Here is an 18,198-nt window from a genome sequence, read left to right on the forward strand (position 1 = left end):
CACTGAATCCTACACACTAGACCTCTAATTAATTATTTGACTCAGTGCAAAACATCAGAGCTGTATTTGAGAAAAAAAAGTGGCACTGAACTGGGCCCTCTGGCTTTTGTAGAGGCTAATTTTCCCAGTGAAGAGTTACAGTCAGACATGAGCTTGTCCCGTCTAGACAACCTGGAATCACTTCCAACACATTAAATACACTCATACACCTCCTCCCTCCAACAGTAGGCTGTTTTACTCTTCCTGTGAGCTAGCACACAAAATGTACTCTCTCCACAACTGACTAACACATGACTGCGGACCTGGGGGCCTGAGGTGGAACAAAAAAGAGGTTGCCTCTCTCAGCAAAGCACCACTTCAGGGTAACAAGAGTCAGGCTGCTTCACTTAAGCGCTGTGGTTTTTAGTAAGCACTTCTTTGCGAGCATGTGTGGGAAAACTGAGACAATAAAGAAGTATTCTCTGGAATATGCATGGGGCAGCAGCAACATATGTAACTATTAGCATCTGTCAGCACCGAAACGTTACAGTGAGTCAAATAAACGACCAGAGAAATGGATGAACAGGCAGGAAAGGAAAGTGATTCAGAGCATGTTTGTCAATATCCAGGGACGTAAAGAACACAGGAGGAGCTTGAAGAACGGCGTTGACAGTTGAGGAGGTGTATTGCAGTGATGTGTTTGGTCTCTGTCCTCCTGAAAGCTTTTTAGATTTGTGTGGGACTGTTGCTTTATCGTTTTGGTCCAGCAGATTTATGGCACATCAACCTGCGGTCTGCTTGACTGGCCCGGGTGAGCTGGCTACTGTTGTCACAACACAGGAGGAGTGCGGTTTGGCCTCAGCTCCAACCCCTAAATTTAAATGCATTATTATCCGTCCTTGAGTGGCCTTTTAGCACCTTTGTAGCAGCCAGTCTGACAGATGAAGAGAACATCTGACACTAAGTAGCTGAGGTCTTTTTATTTTTAATTTTTCTTAAAGCTAGAACAAAAAAATATCAAAAGTGATCTATATGATGGCACTGAGTCACAGCAACGCACTCTAACTGCCAGAAATCAAGAGCTGAGGTGATATGCTTTTCTCCCAGTTTGATACTGGGGTGCCGATTAATATTGCAATTTTTACGTAGTACAATTCTGCAAGTATTATGATTCAAAATGAAGATTTATTGCAATTTTTGTTCATTTTTTTAAACTAGACCATGGGAAAAAGTTAAATCATACACTTGTCATAGCTGTTTATCATAAGACATATCTCCAAAAGAAATGAGCATCTCATGTCAGTCTGTCTTTGACTTTTATTTCAGCAGCATCATATACTGCATAGAAAATCTGGAAATAAACTAATAACTGTTTTTACGGTCTTCTGTTAAGAATTTTATTAACTGCTACATTCAGCTAGCTTGCTAATAAAGCTTGCAGTGTTTTTCACACATTGATGTATTTGTGGCGGCTGCTACAATATCAACACTGACAGCCAGTTATTGATTTTCTTTTTTTTTCTTCTTTTTTTTTTTTTTTTTTAGGATTTAAAATGGGTAAAATCTTATTCTACTGCAGAGCTGTGCTTAGCTCATTGAGACGCTCAGCTCCTTGCCAAGCTCCTGCTCTCTCTGTCTTTATCAAACCACAAATGAGAGGAGTATTAGCGCGCTAGTGAACCCCATCGTCCCTCTGCCTCTCCCCGCTGCTGTATGGGACAGTGGTTCCCGACAAATGGGTCAAGGGTCCACTCTGAACGGACCATAAGTGACTCACAAACATGTCAAGTTTGTAAAAGACACTTAATTTTTAAGTACAATAAGTTTCCGGCACAGAGCTTTTATTTTGAAGTGCCGTTTCCTGCTGTAGAGTGAGTGAGTAACGGACAGCTACTTGACAGAGACAGCAAACTAGCTGGACAACATGGCCAAACACAATTATGACACTCAGTATATTAAACTGTGTGGACCTTGAACCAATGACTAAGGAGAAATCTGGACCCTGTGGCTGGACCAGTTGGGAACCACTGGTATAGGACACTCTTCACTGGGAGGAGAAGAGGTGGAAACTCAGTTGAGGCTTTGGCAACACGATTTCTGCTGGTGCAAACTCCAGCGCTGGGGTTCACAGCGGACTGGGTCTAATCTGTGTAACAGCAGTAACTTTATGTTTGCTGATCTGGAAGGAAGTTTGCGCTGGCTTGGCTGAATTTGTGTCACTATTAGAGCAGCTGAAGGTCCATGTTCTCAGACTGTTTGCCATTTTCTGCTTTCTTGCATCAGATTTGTTTATCTTGAAAAGGATATGATCCCTCATTACGTGTAGATTACCACAACAAAAGTGGCAACACCCTTCCACTTCTGCAATTGAATTAAAGAGATCAGACATTAAAAAAGTCAATTAGAATATTGTAAAAAGAAAAATAGCAGTATTGAAGTGAATAGATGGTTTTTCCCACCTGTACAAATATTTAACTTCACTTTTCTTATCATCCGCTAAATTCTTTACATATAAAATATCCATGCCATTTACATTTTTATATTATTATCTGTTTCCCATCTGACTGAGACTATGTGAGTCATATTTCAGCGCTGTATTTATTCAGTCCTCCCTGGAACAAATGCTTGATTTATAGCTCTTGAGTATTGATCAATCAGCCATGCAGCCCAATAACTACCTCTCAGTAATGTTAAGAAGTACGTAGGGAGAAACAGAAGGTGAAATCACCCCTCTTTAATTTTTTTAATTTTGTCCATGTAGGGTCTCAAACAGTTTGTACGGTAAACTTTAGTGCTGTAAAATTAGACTGTGACGGTGTTTGTGATTCTTCTGTGGCTGGCCTTACTCACTGCAGTGAATCATGTGTTCCAAGGAGTAGATCTCGCAAGTCCAGCTGGCTCTCAGTCAACTCCTCTCCGCTGGCTCGAGGCCTGGTTACTGCCACATGTCTGCAGGATGGAGGATCGGGGTCTTATTGTCTAAGGTGTCATTTCTGCTAATGGAAATCAACCAAGCTTTTGTAAGCACTCTTAACCATCACTCACCCTTCCTCCTCCTCCTGACACCGGCCACAACTATGTGGTGAGCGTAGGAGCAGTCTTTCCCACAGATCATGATTCTGAAATTATCACTATAAACATACAATTCAACACTCAACTGAAAATGTCAGCAGAAATTTACTGCAGCACTTACCCGTCTGAAAAATACAAGTGGAGCGTTGTCTTATATTTTCCCCTTAGCCTGACTTAGTCATCTTTATCTCTATATTTTTGATAGCATTAATACTTTAGGAGACATGCTAACACCTCATTCCCTTCATGGGAATAATGACAAACACACATCAGTCATTTTCTTTACCCCACCCACCCATTTCCCACTTCTCTCATTTCCAGGCGATTCAGTAGAGACACCTAAAATATTACTTTTACAGGAATGTTTTCCTCCTCTGATAATGGATCCTAAACCTGTCACAGAAAATGGATTTTTACCCCATTAAGTAATGGTTTCATGAGCATTTTGTGACCAAAATTTTTGCTTTTGAGCCACACTTTTGATCCATAGAGGGCTAAAATATGTCAGGAAGCAACTGTTCCATGGAAATAATAAATGGATGTTATGCTTATGATGATATTAGTTTAATTATGTGTCAGATTGGTCTTGCTGAGTAGAAATTTGCCCTGTAGATAGAGGTGCAATCCATTGCAAGTCTGAAGTCGATAATTCTGAGTTGGTATTTCTGACTTCCAATCCAGTGTCTCTGCTCGGAAAAACAAGAGCCCCTTTCACACATGTACTACAAGCCCAAAATGATCTTAACATTGAGAGCGCAAATGTCTGAATCAGTTGGATCGGACATTAAACGGACTTTATCTTGCCAGCTCCCTAGAACTAAGTCTGTGTAATGTCTGATTGATCCCATGTATGAATAGAGCAAGTAATTGTCTAACGCCTGCGGGTGAAGAACAAGGAACATTGACATGACAATAAAAATTTCTACCAGAGAGATGATGGCATCCAGGCACTTTTGTCCATAAGGGCCAAGGCCGAAATCATCAGACAGATTTAAGGAACGTCAAGAGACTCGGTTGTTAATGACCAAATTATGAACTAGTTATGTGACCACCATGTAATATCCTCCTGAGGCCCGAACTTTTGATGGTATGCATTTTTATTTTCTCCTAGCTATTTGGGATCAGTAGCATCCGATAAGTATAAAAAACAAAACATTGTCAACATTAATTAAGTCGCAATATCCTCAAACGAGGACGTCAAATTTGTTGCCATATCAAACTACAAACATTATTAATCATAAATAAACAAGTTTCAACCATAAAATGTGATCAGGTTTTAGACCTTGTCCACTTTTGTGTTGGGATCGGCTGCAGACTAAGCGGAGATGGTTGCCATCTTGTTTTTACATAGATTCTTTTGCTACTCTTAGATGGCACAAAAAGTGTCCACGAATGAGGGCAACAGGTCTAAGTTAAGTAGAATGAATTATAAGGTCAAGAAAACCCAAAATGTGGTGTCCTCATATGAGGACACAGGGTCTCAGGAGGATAAGCATCATGTCCTGCCTCCTGCATGCTTTATCCAGGCGCCACCCCTCACCCAAACCATAAGGAGTATTTCCAGTAGGTGAGAATGCTTCTGACATTGACAGTCTCCTGTTGTGTGCTACATGTGTGAAAGAGACATATGTCACACACTTGGGACAATGTCCGGAGTTGACATGAGAAAATGGCCTTAGATGCCCACTTCAAACTGCTGTTTGTATATCAGGTCTCTGAGCTTCACAAGCATCTACAGAAGACCTCCATTAATCACCACAGCATCATCAGCGTAGAGAAATGGTATGTGAAATAGGTCAACTGTCCAACTCATCTTTTCTCATTCAAAAAACAGCTTAAAGCTGTGTGAACGGGTGCCGTGCGTAATAGTTTGAACCATAGCCAACAGCATCAAGTTGTAAAACTTATGTGCATTAGTTTTGCTGTGGGCGGAGACGGGGTTCCGCATGCTCGCGAAGACATCTATGAAATACAGATAGACTGAATGGAAGTGCAGCTACAGTGTTGCAGCACAAAAGTAAAGCAAAAATTGGGTGCGCCGCCATGTTGTTGTGACGTCATGTGTGTGTTGATATTGGCAAACTCAGGTTAGATGAAGCGTCGAAACTTGGAATTTTGACTTAAATGACCTTTTCCTCGCACTTTTCCGTGTCTGAGGTTGTTTTTTTCTTAGTTCAGAGAACATTGCATCGCAGCATAAGTTCCTTGGTGATGGTGACAATGACTTCATAAGAACGAGCAGTAAGTAGTAAAACGCCACATGCCTCTGCAATGCCTCACCAAGAGACACAGTCCGGCTCACGTACACACAGTTTGATACACACTCGACTGTGTGTGTTGGCCTCCTCGCCACAGCTCAGTGGGGCTAAAGCTCGGCAGCACGCCTGCAACTCACATGGCTGTATAAGGGCACAGGGATTGTGCTTCACCGCTGCAGCCGAGCGAGAACGAAGGAGAAGGGAGGCAGAGAGAGTGAGAGGGAGAGAGGGCGAGCTCCCATCTGGTAGTTCTTAAAACTCCTGGAATGCTTTTGCTTTAGTTACACAAACCAAACAAGCTTTCTCACCAAGCCAAGACGTTCTCTCTCCCCTCCTGCTCGTGCTTTCCTCAACACCCTCTTCAATCAGTCTGCAACACCTTTCCAATCCTTCATCTAAAAAAAAAAAAAAAAAAAAAAGAGAGAGAGAGATTTATATCAGTGGATATAAGAAAATGAACATTTTTTTTCAACAGTGCAAATAATGACACGAGGCTCTCAGATATCATCTCGCTTAATTGATTTATATGGAATCTTGGGACAACTACATCCAGCTGAGGTTCCAGATGTGCTCACTTTCAGACTTGCACCATCTATTGTCGTCCTGACACATCCTGGCCATTTCAGTACTACATCAGAACTATCCCTAAGCCCATCTTAAAACATCATTGCTGCTGCTGAGTGATGGTTCCCTGGCCTCTGAGCCTGAGGGAGGGAGTTAGCAGAGGGCAGAGAAGCCGGGGAGAGAGTCTGCTCTGTTTTAGTCATTATATTCACTGTGGTGTCTCACTGTCTGATTGGGATCTTTGCACACAGCTCACACACTGATAGGTTTCATTTATGGTGTCTCTCTATCTTCAAGGATGATTTTTTGGTGATTTTGTGAAAGCTGTGCCGTCCTATTATGCGCCAACAGTAACCGAATAGTGTGTGAGAGGAGTAGTCGGAGGTAGGAGGGTAAGAAGGAGATAGAGGTTGTGTCTGCCCTGTCTCAGTTGGGGATTACAGTTAAAGCAAGATTTGTTGGGGCCCTGAGAAAAGGGATTTGCAATTTTCCACCACTCGTGTGCACAGCTGTCTACAATTCATACCCATCTCCTCAGACTCTTTGCTTTCTCTTACTACTCTCCTTTCTTACCCTAGCATTTTTTCAATTCAAAGAGGACGTATTTTGCTCATTTTCAGGTTCATACTTGTATTTTTAGTTTCTACTAGAACATGTTTACTTGATTTAATGTTCAAAAAACACTTTATTTTTCTCATACTGTCCATGCTGGAACACCTAAAGCTCCGTTTTAGCGTCTGTCTCTTTCAGAAAGAGCCTGGTCTGCTCTGATTGGTCGGTGTTTCTGGGTCTTGACTGTAAAGGGGTAGAGCGGCTTTTTCTACTGTTGAAAATAACCAATAAAAGCTGCTAAGCTAAAATCTTTACAACTGGACATGTTCCAGCAGGAATATGATCTAAAATCAGACAGAAATTAATGATTCCCTGAGGTTAGCATGTGGCTAAATGTAGCAGGGTAGGCTATGTAATGTAAACACAGTAGCATGCCTGGAGCAGATGACCATACAAAGAAATCTCTCATAAACTGGCCTCAGCTTGTAGCCAAAGTAGAAACACAGTTGTATTCAGAATGGTCTGAAGCCTGAGGTCTTTGGTCACAGGGATACTTTTACATATGTTTCCCTCATCATTTGAAACTTTGTCCATGTTTAATATGAACATCTGACATTTTAACAATTTCCCAAGGGTTCCCATAGTCATGAAATTGCTGGAAAAGTTATGGAATTAGAAAAACTGTTTTCCAGGCCTGTAAATGGTTTAGGATCATCAGAACGTTTGGAAAAGTTTATGTTTTAAATATGGTTATGAAAATACCAAAACATGTCTTACATTACATGAATACTTTACCCGTATTACTAATTTTACATCTAGTAATGCACTTGGTGACCACTGACATGTCAGTAGTATCACATGATATGTGTACGCAGCTGGTTGGTGGCAGGAATGTCTAATGAGTGATTAAAGTTAGCTAGTGCTAGCAGTTTTTTAGCCGCAAAGAATTGGGAAGTGCGTGTTTAATGATGTATGGATTTCAAACAACAAATATAATACATAGCTGGGGCGCTGCCTGGTAGAGCAGGTGGCACCCCATGGACAAAGGCTACATTCGTGCCACAGCGGCCACAGGCTCGACTACAACCTGTAGCCCCCTGCTGCATGTCACCCTCCTTCTCTCCCACTTTCATGCCACCACTGTCCTATCAAATAAAGGCCAAAAAGCCAATATATATATATATATATATATATATATATATATATATATATATATATCTGTCAGGGCTGCAACTAATGATTATTTTCATTGTCGACAAATCTGTCGATTATTTCTTCGATTAGTCGACGAATCATTTTATCGAAAAGTGTGTTAAAATGTTGAAAAATGTTGGTCTGTCTCTTCCAAACCCCAAAATTATGTCATCTAGTGTCTTGTTTCGTACTCACACCAAAGGTTTTAGTTCACCATCATGGGAGAGTGTGTAAAGCTGCCAATATTTGAACGTAAGAACATGGGAGAGTGTGTAAAGCTGCCAATATTTGAACGTAAGAAGCTGCAATAAAAGTATTTTGGGGTACTTTTATAGTACGTTTCTATGAAAAATGACTCAAACCGATTAGTCGACTTCCAAAATAGTCACAGATTATTTTAATAGCAGATTAGTCATCGATTAGTCGACTAATCATTGCAGCCCTAATATCTATATATCAACATTTGACGTTGACGACATAGGGGAAGCCAGTCCCCTAGTCAGTCTCCAGTCATGCTAAAGGAAAAACAGGGTGTCCGTGTGGTCTTGAAAAGCACTAAAAGTTGATGAATCAGTTTGGTAAAAATCAAGGCCCTTTAAAAGTATTAAAAAACTCTTCAATGCAAATTGAAAGTATTGATTTTTATAGCTTGTTTCAATTTGTATAAAGTTTTACTGAATTTAGTTATTACTTTTATTTTTAATCAGGCGTGTCGTGGGATTCTGATGGAATCCCGCTCAATTTTATGTCATGTTTAAGCGCTCGTTTATGTGCTCGGCTTGCTGATCTGCTTACCTATTTTAAACTATTTAAATGAAGTCATGGAAATGGGGCAAAATATTACAGAAAAGTTTTGGAAAGTCTTTGGTATGTATGTATGGGAACCCTGTATATGTAGGTCCCCTTTAAGTTGCCTAATTGTTACTGTATTCACCTACATCACAAGTTCTACACATTGTCTGTGCGCTCTGTGCGAGGTCATGTGGTTCATTTAAAGCCTGTACTTTGAAACAGCCTAAATCACTGTATGTTTTTAGTGACTTCTCTGTGTCCTGAGTGGCTTGGCTTTGTTGTGAGGCAAAGTTGTGTTTACGTGACATCCGTTGAACTTTCTTGCTTTCCCTTCCTCCAGACATCCGCCACCCAGAAGAGCTATCTCTACTGCGTAAGCCCCGTGATCCCAAGAAGAAGAAGAAAAAGCTGGAGGAGGCAGAGGAGGACGATCTGGAGCTGGAGGGTCCGCTGTTAACCCCTGGATCAGGTGAGCTGACGGATCGTAACTCCTACGTGGAGATGAAGCATTTATGGCTCCAAGGCACTTGTTACAGTGTTTGCTGTGAAATATTTCAGCAGCAGGAAGGAACAATATTATTTCTTGAAATAAAAAAGAGACAAGTACGTTTTGCACTTCACATGTGCATCAACTGATGAGTTGGCTCATGCTGACTCTCTGTCTTAGGTTCAAGGTCTAGTTTCAAGTAATTATGGAGCATTGGGTTTTATTTTTGCATATCATTGTGAAACGTAATAATCTCGTTTCCCTCAAGCAGCAGGTTGAATAACAGGTTCCACTGGCTGCTATGGAGCGTCCTCCATTCTTTTTTTTTCTGAGTCTGATCACGCCTGTGGTTCGAAAACCACTAAGATAACTCCAGATTGCTGCACCCTGCTTCTAGTGACCAAATATGAATGTGTGAGTTTGAGGCCTGCATGGGATCCACAGCCCTGGCTCCCAGCTCCTTGGCAGGGAGGACGAAGAATGGTTGAGATTCCACACATAGTTGGTCACGCTGCCATTTTAAACCCAAACCAGGCTACACGACTGCAGCTATACTGGCCCTCCTCCCTCCCTCCCTCCCTCCCTCCCTCCCTCCCTCCTTCCGCCAGTGATGGGAGAGTTACAACCATGTGAGCAGGGAGGAGCAGAACAAAACAGGCTGTGCTGCTGTCACAGAGTTAGCATTAACCCAAACTGCTAACACTATGAGACAGGGTGAATGGGACTCTTTGTGTGGGTTGAGTCTCTTCTTCCCTGGCCTCTGGTGTGTCCGCTGGCTCCTTAGACTCAGCTCAACATGCATATGCACTCTCATGTGAGTGGGAAGAGGGCTGACAACGATTGTTAACTTGGTGAACGGTCAGAGTCAAGAAAAAAATAATTTGTCTGACATGCTAGCAGCATCTATTTGCCCATATGTCGAAATGCAATGAGTGACAGAAAACTCTATTTTTATGAGCAACACATGACTATCACACCCAAAGTTGCATCATTACATTTCAAGGGCGTGCTGCGTCGATGCCTCTGGTACAGATGCATTTTGTTTTCAGTGGGCGACTGTGGTCACACCATTAGGTGGTGCAGAAAAAGATTCAACAGGAATTTGCAGAATTTGTTTACTGTCACAACTCTCCCTGTGTGTGAGCACACACACACTTCCTGCGTCCTCCCTATCAGATCACATGCTACAGTCAGAGTATATTTCATGGCCAAGTTGTAAGGCGTTATTCCGTCCCTTGTGAGGAAGGGCTGGCCTCTTAGGTCAGGTCTCCTGATAGGAATCACAAGGTTTTGCAGAGAGGCAGCGATGAAATCAGAGACACAGCCTTCTCCTGTGCAGCAAACAGCTTCTGCAAAACTCCTGATGAAGGGTGGAGGGCACACTGCACCTCACCATGGTCTTACTTCACTTTTAGAATTACTTTGATCTCATATGGAGCTGCAGTGATTAGTGGATTAATCAATTAGTCATTCGACAGAAATTAACAAGCAACTATTTTCATAATTATTGGAGTAATTTCCGAGCAAGAAATTGCAAAAATGCAAGAATCCAGCTTCTTTAATTTGAATATTATCTGATTTTCTTATGGTACGTGTCCACAGGGGCATTTTTAGATGTGCTGCTTCCCAGCATTGGACACCTACTGTGCGTGTCTCTGGTCACGTGGGCTGTCGGCTCCAGGATTTCAAACCAGACAATCATGGAGGTTTAGTAATGTTTTCAGGTGTTTCCAGAGGCCGTGAGTCACGCCGGACACCCCTAATTTGCGTAAAGTAGCCTAGATTCAACTTTAGACGAATGAGTTGCAGATGCCCTGTCTCTCGAAATGCAGTGCAGCACAACCAGGATGCATTGCACGGCTGCTAACGTAGACAGTGAATGGGAAGCGTGGAAATGATGAGTCTGTGGACACATATCTTTAGTCTCTTATGACTGTAAAGTGATTATCTTTAGGTTTTGGATTGCTGTTTAAAAAAAGAGACATTTGAAGACATCATCTTGCACTCTGGAAATTGTGACAGGCTTTTTTTTCTCCTGACATTTTGTAGACTAAATGATAAATGGATTAATCAAGAAAGTAATCAGTAGACTGAAAATACTGGAAATAATCATCATATTTTCTGCCAGAAAAAAAAAATATGATTTGTAACTGACAATGTTGGTTCAACAAATCGATCAATTCCTTATACAGTGGCTCGGACACACACAGTACAGAGTGCATATACTGTACCAGGAGGTCCTCACTGACCTCAGGAGCAAATGACATGGGTGGATGGTGAGCACTATGGCTATAAGAAGTACATGACCAATCGTTTCTACTTAAAGACTGGCAACCCTTTTTCCGAAACCTCAACATCTGTCCTTAAATGTATCGCCTAGGAAACTCCATGTCCCCTGTCTGTCTGCACACATGTCAAGTGCCCCACAGAATTGGTCATTTCAGTAAAAAAAACAACATATGTAATCCTCAGCTGTTTTCATGACTCAGACAATGAGCCATGATGTTGCCCATGATGCCAGTCCCTCTGGGCCCGCCGCATCTTGACGTGCCTGCCATATCTAATTATCTGTCCTGTCAGCGAACATATCTCAGACAGCCAGTACTTTTATATTTGTGCTGCAGTTTATACATGCATGGCTGGGTCACGTCGACCAACGCCTTGCCTGGGTTTTCAATCAGTCATGCTGCGTTGGATGGCTATGAATGGGTGGATGGAAATGACAGAGCCTCACCAGTCATTCCAGGGTGATCTCCCTCTGCGAAGAGGGTAAACTGAGTCATCCACTCTGAGGCTGACAGTTGGCAGTGCCCACGGAAATATCACGGATCTCCCCATTCTTATATTCCTCTACTTTTTGTCTTTTCTGTTTCCTCCTGCCCTCGTAGACGTCTCGGTATCTTAAATCTGTCCACTTGATGTTTTTTGTTCCCATTCCGTTTCTTCCCTCCAACTCTTTCCTGTCTTTCCCTCTCTTACTCTTTCTCTTTTCATCCTAGCCTCTGAGGTAATATACATCGGACCTGTCAAAGGTAAGCTTTCCTCTTCCTCTGTCCTTTACTCTTCAGCACTGCTTCCTCACCCTCGCCTTCCCCTCCTTCCTCCTTACCCTCCACCTCCCCCCCCACACAGCTGGAGTGTAAGGTCACATGACATCTGTAACCTTTCGGGACATACAGCTGAGTCACCTGACTGCTCGTCCAGAGGAAGTCAGCTGATTCGGGTGGTCACATGATTAAGGCTTTGCCTCACATTAGAAATGAGCTCAAAGTTACTCCAGGCCTGCTCACTGCGCCTGCTGACTGTTTTGAAGGGTAGTTCATCACATTTTAGCGCTTGAAAATGGTGGTTACTGACATGATCATAATTATTAGTAGATGTTTTTGTGTTTTATGCTCTACCTTTTTGAAAGAAGCTCAGAAATCAGACACTTATTGGTCCATAATCCCACATACACACCACAACTAAAAGCCCACACAGAGGCTCTGTGTTAAAATCAAATCCACAAGAGACACTTTAATTTATTGACAAACCTCTCAAGGTTTACTTCCAATCCTAACAGCCCACGGTGGTCCAACTTCATCCATCTAAGCCCCCTATGAATCCCCAGTGTGGGAGCATCAGGGAGTCAAGTCATGTTAACATTCTTTGTGCCTCTTCGCCTGCATCGGAGAGTCAGTAAACAGGATGGAGGAGGATGGAGTTGCGTTTTTAATGTGCTGCCAGCTTTCACCTTATAGATGGTCTCTCTGGATATTTGGGATTCCTCAAGAGCCCCTTTGGGAGATGCAAGTCCTCTCCCTGACCTGATGCACTCAGCATTAACGGAAAAACCTTGAAAGAACCAATGAATAACACCCTCCCCCACAAGGGATGTGTGGCCATAGCCCGCACCCTGTTCTCATGACCTCAGCTCGCAAACACAAACACACACGTGCACACTCACAAATCAAGTCCACTTCCTGGTTTCAGAAGGGATTTAGTGGTTTAGCCAGTGTTGCTTCTTGACCTAGGCCCCACAGAGGGAGAGAGGGAACGGGGGAGCATGGGGCCAAAATATGACCACAGGGCCAGCCAACAGGAAATGCAAACAGCTTGACTTTGGTGGCTTGCTGATGCTGTAGCCAAAATTCAGCCAAATTAACAAAGGCAAAATGTTGAGCCCTTATTCAGTGAAGATTTAGATTAAAAATGATGTGGCTGATTTTTTTGTTATAACCCATGTATCCTCCCATACCTCTTCGTTCCCGCTCTCCTCTCTGTGGCGAGTGTTGCAGTAGTTTGCTGTGTGCAGTGCATTCCTGCAGGTTTTTTGACTGTGAATAAGTGGGTGACCCTGATCATGTTCTGCGTCATCTGCATGCTGATCCACATCAATCCCGCCATCAGCAGGAGGCCATAGTTGAAGCCACTCATCTGCAAAGCGTGGGCTGGTAGTCACGTGGTGTTGTTGATCGCTAGCTGGCCTGGCTAGGCTGCAAGTGTGTGTGCTTATTTAAGACAGTATTCACCCCTTTTTACCCTGATGCTGTTGTTGATGTACAGTATTTGTGAATGTGCACTTCTTTGCTTTGAAATTGGAGTGTTTATTAGATTTTCTGACTGTTAGTATGAAACTTTAATTTAATTTAATATTGCTACTTTAATGAATGTGATCATTTTCTCCTTATGCACTATAAGGGTCTAACTGTTGACTGTGTGTTTTCAGGGAGCATCTACTCCAGTCCAGGCTTGTACAGCAAAACCATGACCCCCACCTATGACTCCAGAGACGGCAGCCCGCTGTCACCCACCACTGCCTGGTTTGGGGACAGCCCCCTGTCTGAGGGCAACCCCAGCATCCTCGCTGTCAGCCAGCCAATCTCTTCACCAGACATCCTGGTCAAACTCTACAAGCCCCAGTCACTGCTGGACAAAGCCAAAATCAACCAGGGGTGAGATGAACTTTGCTTGGTAGTTATGTGGTTTGGTTAAACTGTTTATAGCCAGAAATGCTGTGGTTGCAAGAGGCTACAGAGTTTGTTTATTGAAGAAGACATTATATTCTCTGTCTGTGCAGGTGGTTGGACTCATCCAGGTCTCTGATGGAGCAGGATGTAAAGGAGAATGAGGTGCTGCTGCTGAGGTTTAAATACCACAGTTTCTTTGACCTCAACCCAAAGGTGTGTCCCATAGACAATACAGTACAATTTCACTTTGCTAACAGAGTCCCTGAGGACATTGTGGTGTGTGAAAAGGTTTTATTGGTGCAGTGCTCCTTTAAGTAGAGTATTTGGTGTACAACCCTGTGGGTATCAGGTGTGAAGAGAACGTGTGAGTCCGTGTTTATTCGCTGTTTGTTTCCATGCCTGTTAACGCCACGACAAACCTCTTCACAGTATGATGCCATCCGAGTGAACCAGCTCTATGAGCAGTCCAAGTGGGCCATCCTGCTGGAGGAAATTGAGTGCACGGAGGAGGAAATGATGATGTTTGCTGCCCTGCAGGTACAGAGACTGTGTGTGTTTGTGCGTGTGTGTGTGTGTGTGTGTGTGTGTGTGTGTGTGTGTGTGAGTGCCTGATATTAATTTTCCTGTCTCAGCATTCGTTAGTCAGGGTCTGATATTTGAAGACCTGCAGTCTTCTTTTCATTGGGCAACGGGCACATTGCCTTCTCAACCGCAAGCTAATGAATTGGATGGGCTTCCAGCCCAGAGCTGAGACATATGGTTGCCAGTTCTGCTGCAGCACGCACACTAAAACCTGACTATTGCACACTGATGCAGAATTAGTTAATGGAGGCATTATCACACGTTCCCACTGAGCTTCTAAATATGCCTCAATATCATTCAAATCCCTGTATTTCTGACTTTATAGAATTCATAGAAAAAAGGGAGGCATTAGGGTAAAACAAAAGATCTCTTGTGAATAATTAATGCCAGTCGACTTGAAAGACATTAATGCATTTACCTCAGTTAACCAGTGTGAAGTGTCACTTGAAGTGATGTTGCTAGGTACGCATCTTGCATCCCTGACGCATTAAAATCTTAAAGGATGCTGTAAACTCACTATGGATGTGTCCCAGGAACATGCTATTATTTTATGTATTGGGGACCCACTGAATATCCTCAGGTTCCTCAGTTCACGACCTGTGGGTCCCGGGGATTTACTACATTGAAAATCTATCAACATCACTGCACTTTAAATGCCTGGAAACCAGGCCTAGTGAGTCATAATGGCAGAGAAATAAAAACATAGTGTTCAAATATCATATTTAAATTTCATTAAAGGTCCAGTGTGTGGGATTTGGTGAGATTTATTGGCAGAAATGGAACATAATATAACAAGTTTGTTTTCTTAAGTGTATAACATCCAGAAAATAAGAGTCTTTATGTTTTCGTTACCTGACAGTGAACCTTTTATATCGAAATACAGGGTGAGCCCTGTCCTTACAGTCCGCCATGTTACATCTATGTTTCTACAGTATCCCAGAACAACAAACCAAAGACTGGCTGTAGATAGGTCCATTTGCGTTTTTCACATCGCCCACCATAGTTAGCAGCCCCTCTGCGATGAGCAGCATCAGAAAAACACTGGGTTTTTTTCCCGTGAAACTGCTTAATTCAGTGTTTTACCAATTTAAATCACCTGGTCCGTTAATTTTGGAGAGGAGTGGATCTCTTTTAAATAATGCGGCTCCCGAGAATAACCTCCTGAACTTCTGGATCGTAAGTTATAACAGGAAAAATATGAGCCGAACAGTGTCAGAGAAACATGGATTTGTAACGTGAAACTGCTTTATTCAGTGTTTTTTACCGGTTTGAATCACCTGGTCCATTTGTTTTGGAGAGGAAGAGACCTCTGCAGATAATTCGGCTCCTGGTAAAAACCTCCTGAACAATGAATACTAAAGGAACCCTAACCAGGAGTTCATGCTTGGTAAACTGGAGAAGATTCAGCTGGTTGCAATCTACAATCCTCCCTGCTAGATGCCACTAAATCCTACACACTGCTCCTTTAAATGTTCTTGTGTATATACAGTAACTTGTAGAAATCCCCAGCATTATTCCTCCAATATTAAATTGTCTAACTAATACTAAAGGATCCAAGGCTTTATGTGATCAAGTAAATTCTACAAACCTTGAGGCCCTTTGCCGCAGCCACTCATACAGACCTGATCTGCCCTGTGCTTTGGAGCCACAGACAGTATCAGACATAGAAGTATTTCTCTTGACAAGTTTAAAGGCAGATCAAGAGGAGGAGAAATAGGAAGCAGTGAACGTATGATACAGATGTGAGCCCCTTCATCCCCCTCAGGTAGCCCCCGTGTCGTCTAGGGGTGGTGCCCCTGCTATTTCTGACCCTCATAAACTGTGGGTGCCAAGACCTGAGGACGCCACCCTGTCTTCACCCCCAGGGTAATTATAGAGCATCTCGGGCCACGGGACCCAGTGCCCCGACCCAGACCACCCACCCCCACAAGACACCATCTCATAGACCTGTTCACATTCCCCCAGAAGCCCCCCTACACTGTGAGGTGTTAGGTGCGTTTCATTAGACTGGTTATAATGACACTTAAACTGGTGTCTTATTACGCCTCTTGAGAGAGATGCTAATCCGAGCGGGGTGTTTAGACAGGCGGCTACTCTGTCGCTACCTGTCTGTTAGCACTTTGGTAGCTACTACTATGTTACAACTGGGTAGTATTAGCTCACGGCTTTCGGCTAAGGTTTCACTGGTGAGAGTAGATACACAGCGTCTAAATAAAGAGCAGTGATTGTCCACATCTAGTATGCTGCTGGCTTGTGTTAGCATGCTATCACCTGGATGTTTTATTTTGGCATTACATGGAAATGAGGTAATCAGGAGTCAAGAACAGTAACCGACCTCATCGTCACCGACTTAAGGCACAAGTTGTACTTGTTACTCATGCACACAAACAGGAAACAACCCCCCCTTCAGTGTTGCAGCTTTTAAAAGACCATCAGAGTGGAAGAGATGGAGGAATGGAGTGTCATGGCAAGCCCTTTGTCCCACATTCTGTAACCTTATCTGGGCCAAAGCCTCACATATCTCTCTCAAAGTCTGTATCTTTCACTCTCTCAACAGCTGTTCATTCATATATTGGTGGGGGGTTGGTGGCTGGTTGACATTATAAATACCATTTGTCAACAAGTTGTATTTAGTGTCTGTGACTCACACTTGGAGGTAAACACAGCCAGGTTTTCATGAACATCCCCATCCTGCTGAATAGCTGTTTCCAGTGTTCTCTTTTCCTTATTGGCCCAGTCTAACACATGTTCCCTGTAAAAACAATTTCATAGCCTGTTACAGCCCAAAGACATGCTGAGAACACATTGTTCAAACTGTACTCCTCAGCTCTCTCAGTGAATCATCATCACCAAGCACTTCGTCTTCTCATCCTGAAACTCATCTTTATCTCCTTCAAAGATGAAAGTCTTTGTTTTATCACTGGTAAACTCAAAGGTGCACACTGGCAGCACTTGCTTTAATAAATACCAACACTTCTTCAAGAATTTATGTGGCTATTATCACAGACCATTTCACTTTTAGAAGATTAAGTTGAGGGGTTTGTGCACCAGTAGCATAAACAGCAGGAAACTTTGTAGAAATCAGCAGAACTGTTGATGACGGTGTTTGAGGTGGAGGTAGACTTTGCGAGCAATTGTTAGTAGTTACCTTTTTTCTTCTTTTTTTAACCACAATTTAATTTAGTAGTTTAAACACATCATGTAACTGGAAGATTGTAGGTTTTAACAGTGTTGTGAGGACAAGACTTTGAAACCTTGTCCACAGCACCACAGACTTTGCTCCAACTGTTCTCCAAAACCTCTGGAGAAGTGCAAACTGAACCTGTATGTCTAAAAGAAGGAGTAAAAGTAGATTTATACTTGTGCGTCAGCTCTATGCAGAGCCTACGCCAAAGCCTATGCACGTTGCCTATGCTGTTGTGAGCATTTTTACTTGTGCAGTGATGTGCCTGTGTCACTCTGCAGTTACACCTCCAAAACACTAGTTGGCGGCGGGGTATCTGTGAAGTGCTGTAAAGTTTAGTTGATTCAAATCACAAATTAAACATGGCTTAATAGAGACATTTTCAGTTGAAATTACACAAATCAGCTTCATTATAACTCACAGCATTCGCAGACAAAGCACTTGTGTTTTACTGGACACATTTTCCCCACAAATACAACATGCTAATGTTATTAGCACAAGCCTATGGCATTTTACATTGTATAAATTAGCCTGGCAGCTAGCAGACTTTTCCTCTACCCATATGAAGCCAGGATAAATCACACA

The 18,198-nt window shown here is 42.7% G+C and overlaps 1 protein-coding gene across 2 annotated transcripts in view; it reads left to right on the forward strand.

Moving 5' to 3' along the window:
* The window catches only part of fermt2 (FERM domain containing kindlin 2), a 62,052-nt gene that overhangs the window by 29,353 nt on the left and 14,501 nt on the right, over positions 1–18,198 (forward strand). For both annotated transcript variants that reach the window (XM_050061652.1, XM_050061653.1), the window contains exons 4-7: positions 8,752–8,880; positions 13,607–13,832; positions 13,958–14,060; positions 14,277–14,384. In XM_050061652.1, the coding sequence (XP_049917609.1) occupies positions 8,752–8,880; positions 13,607–13,832; positions 13,958–14,060; positions 14,277–14,384 (566 nt within the window). The remainder of the gene's footprint in view (positions 1–8,751; positions 8,881–13,606; positions 13,833–13,957; positions 14,061–14,276; positions 14,385–18,198) is intronic.

The sequence above is a fragment of the Epinephelus moara genome, chromosome 14 (assembly GCF_006386435.1).
Source record: "Epinephelus moara isolate mb chromosome 14, YSFRI_EMoa_1.0, whole genome shotgun sequence".
Taxonomy (NCBI): Eukaryota; Metazoa; Chordata; class Actinopteri; order Perciformes; family Serranidae; genus Epinephelus; species Epinephelus moara.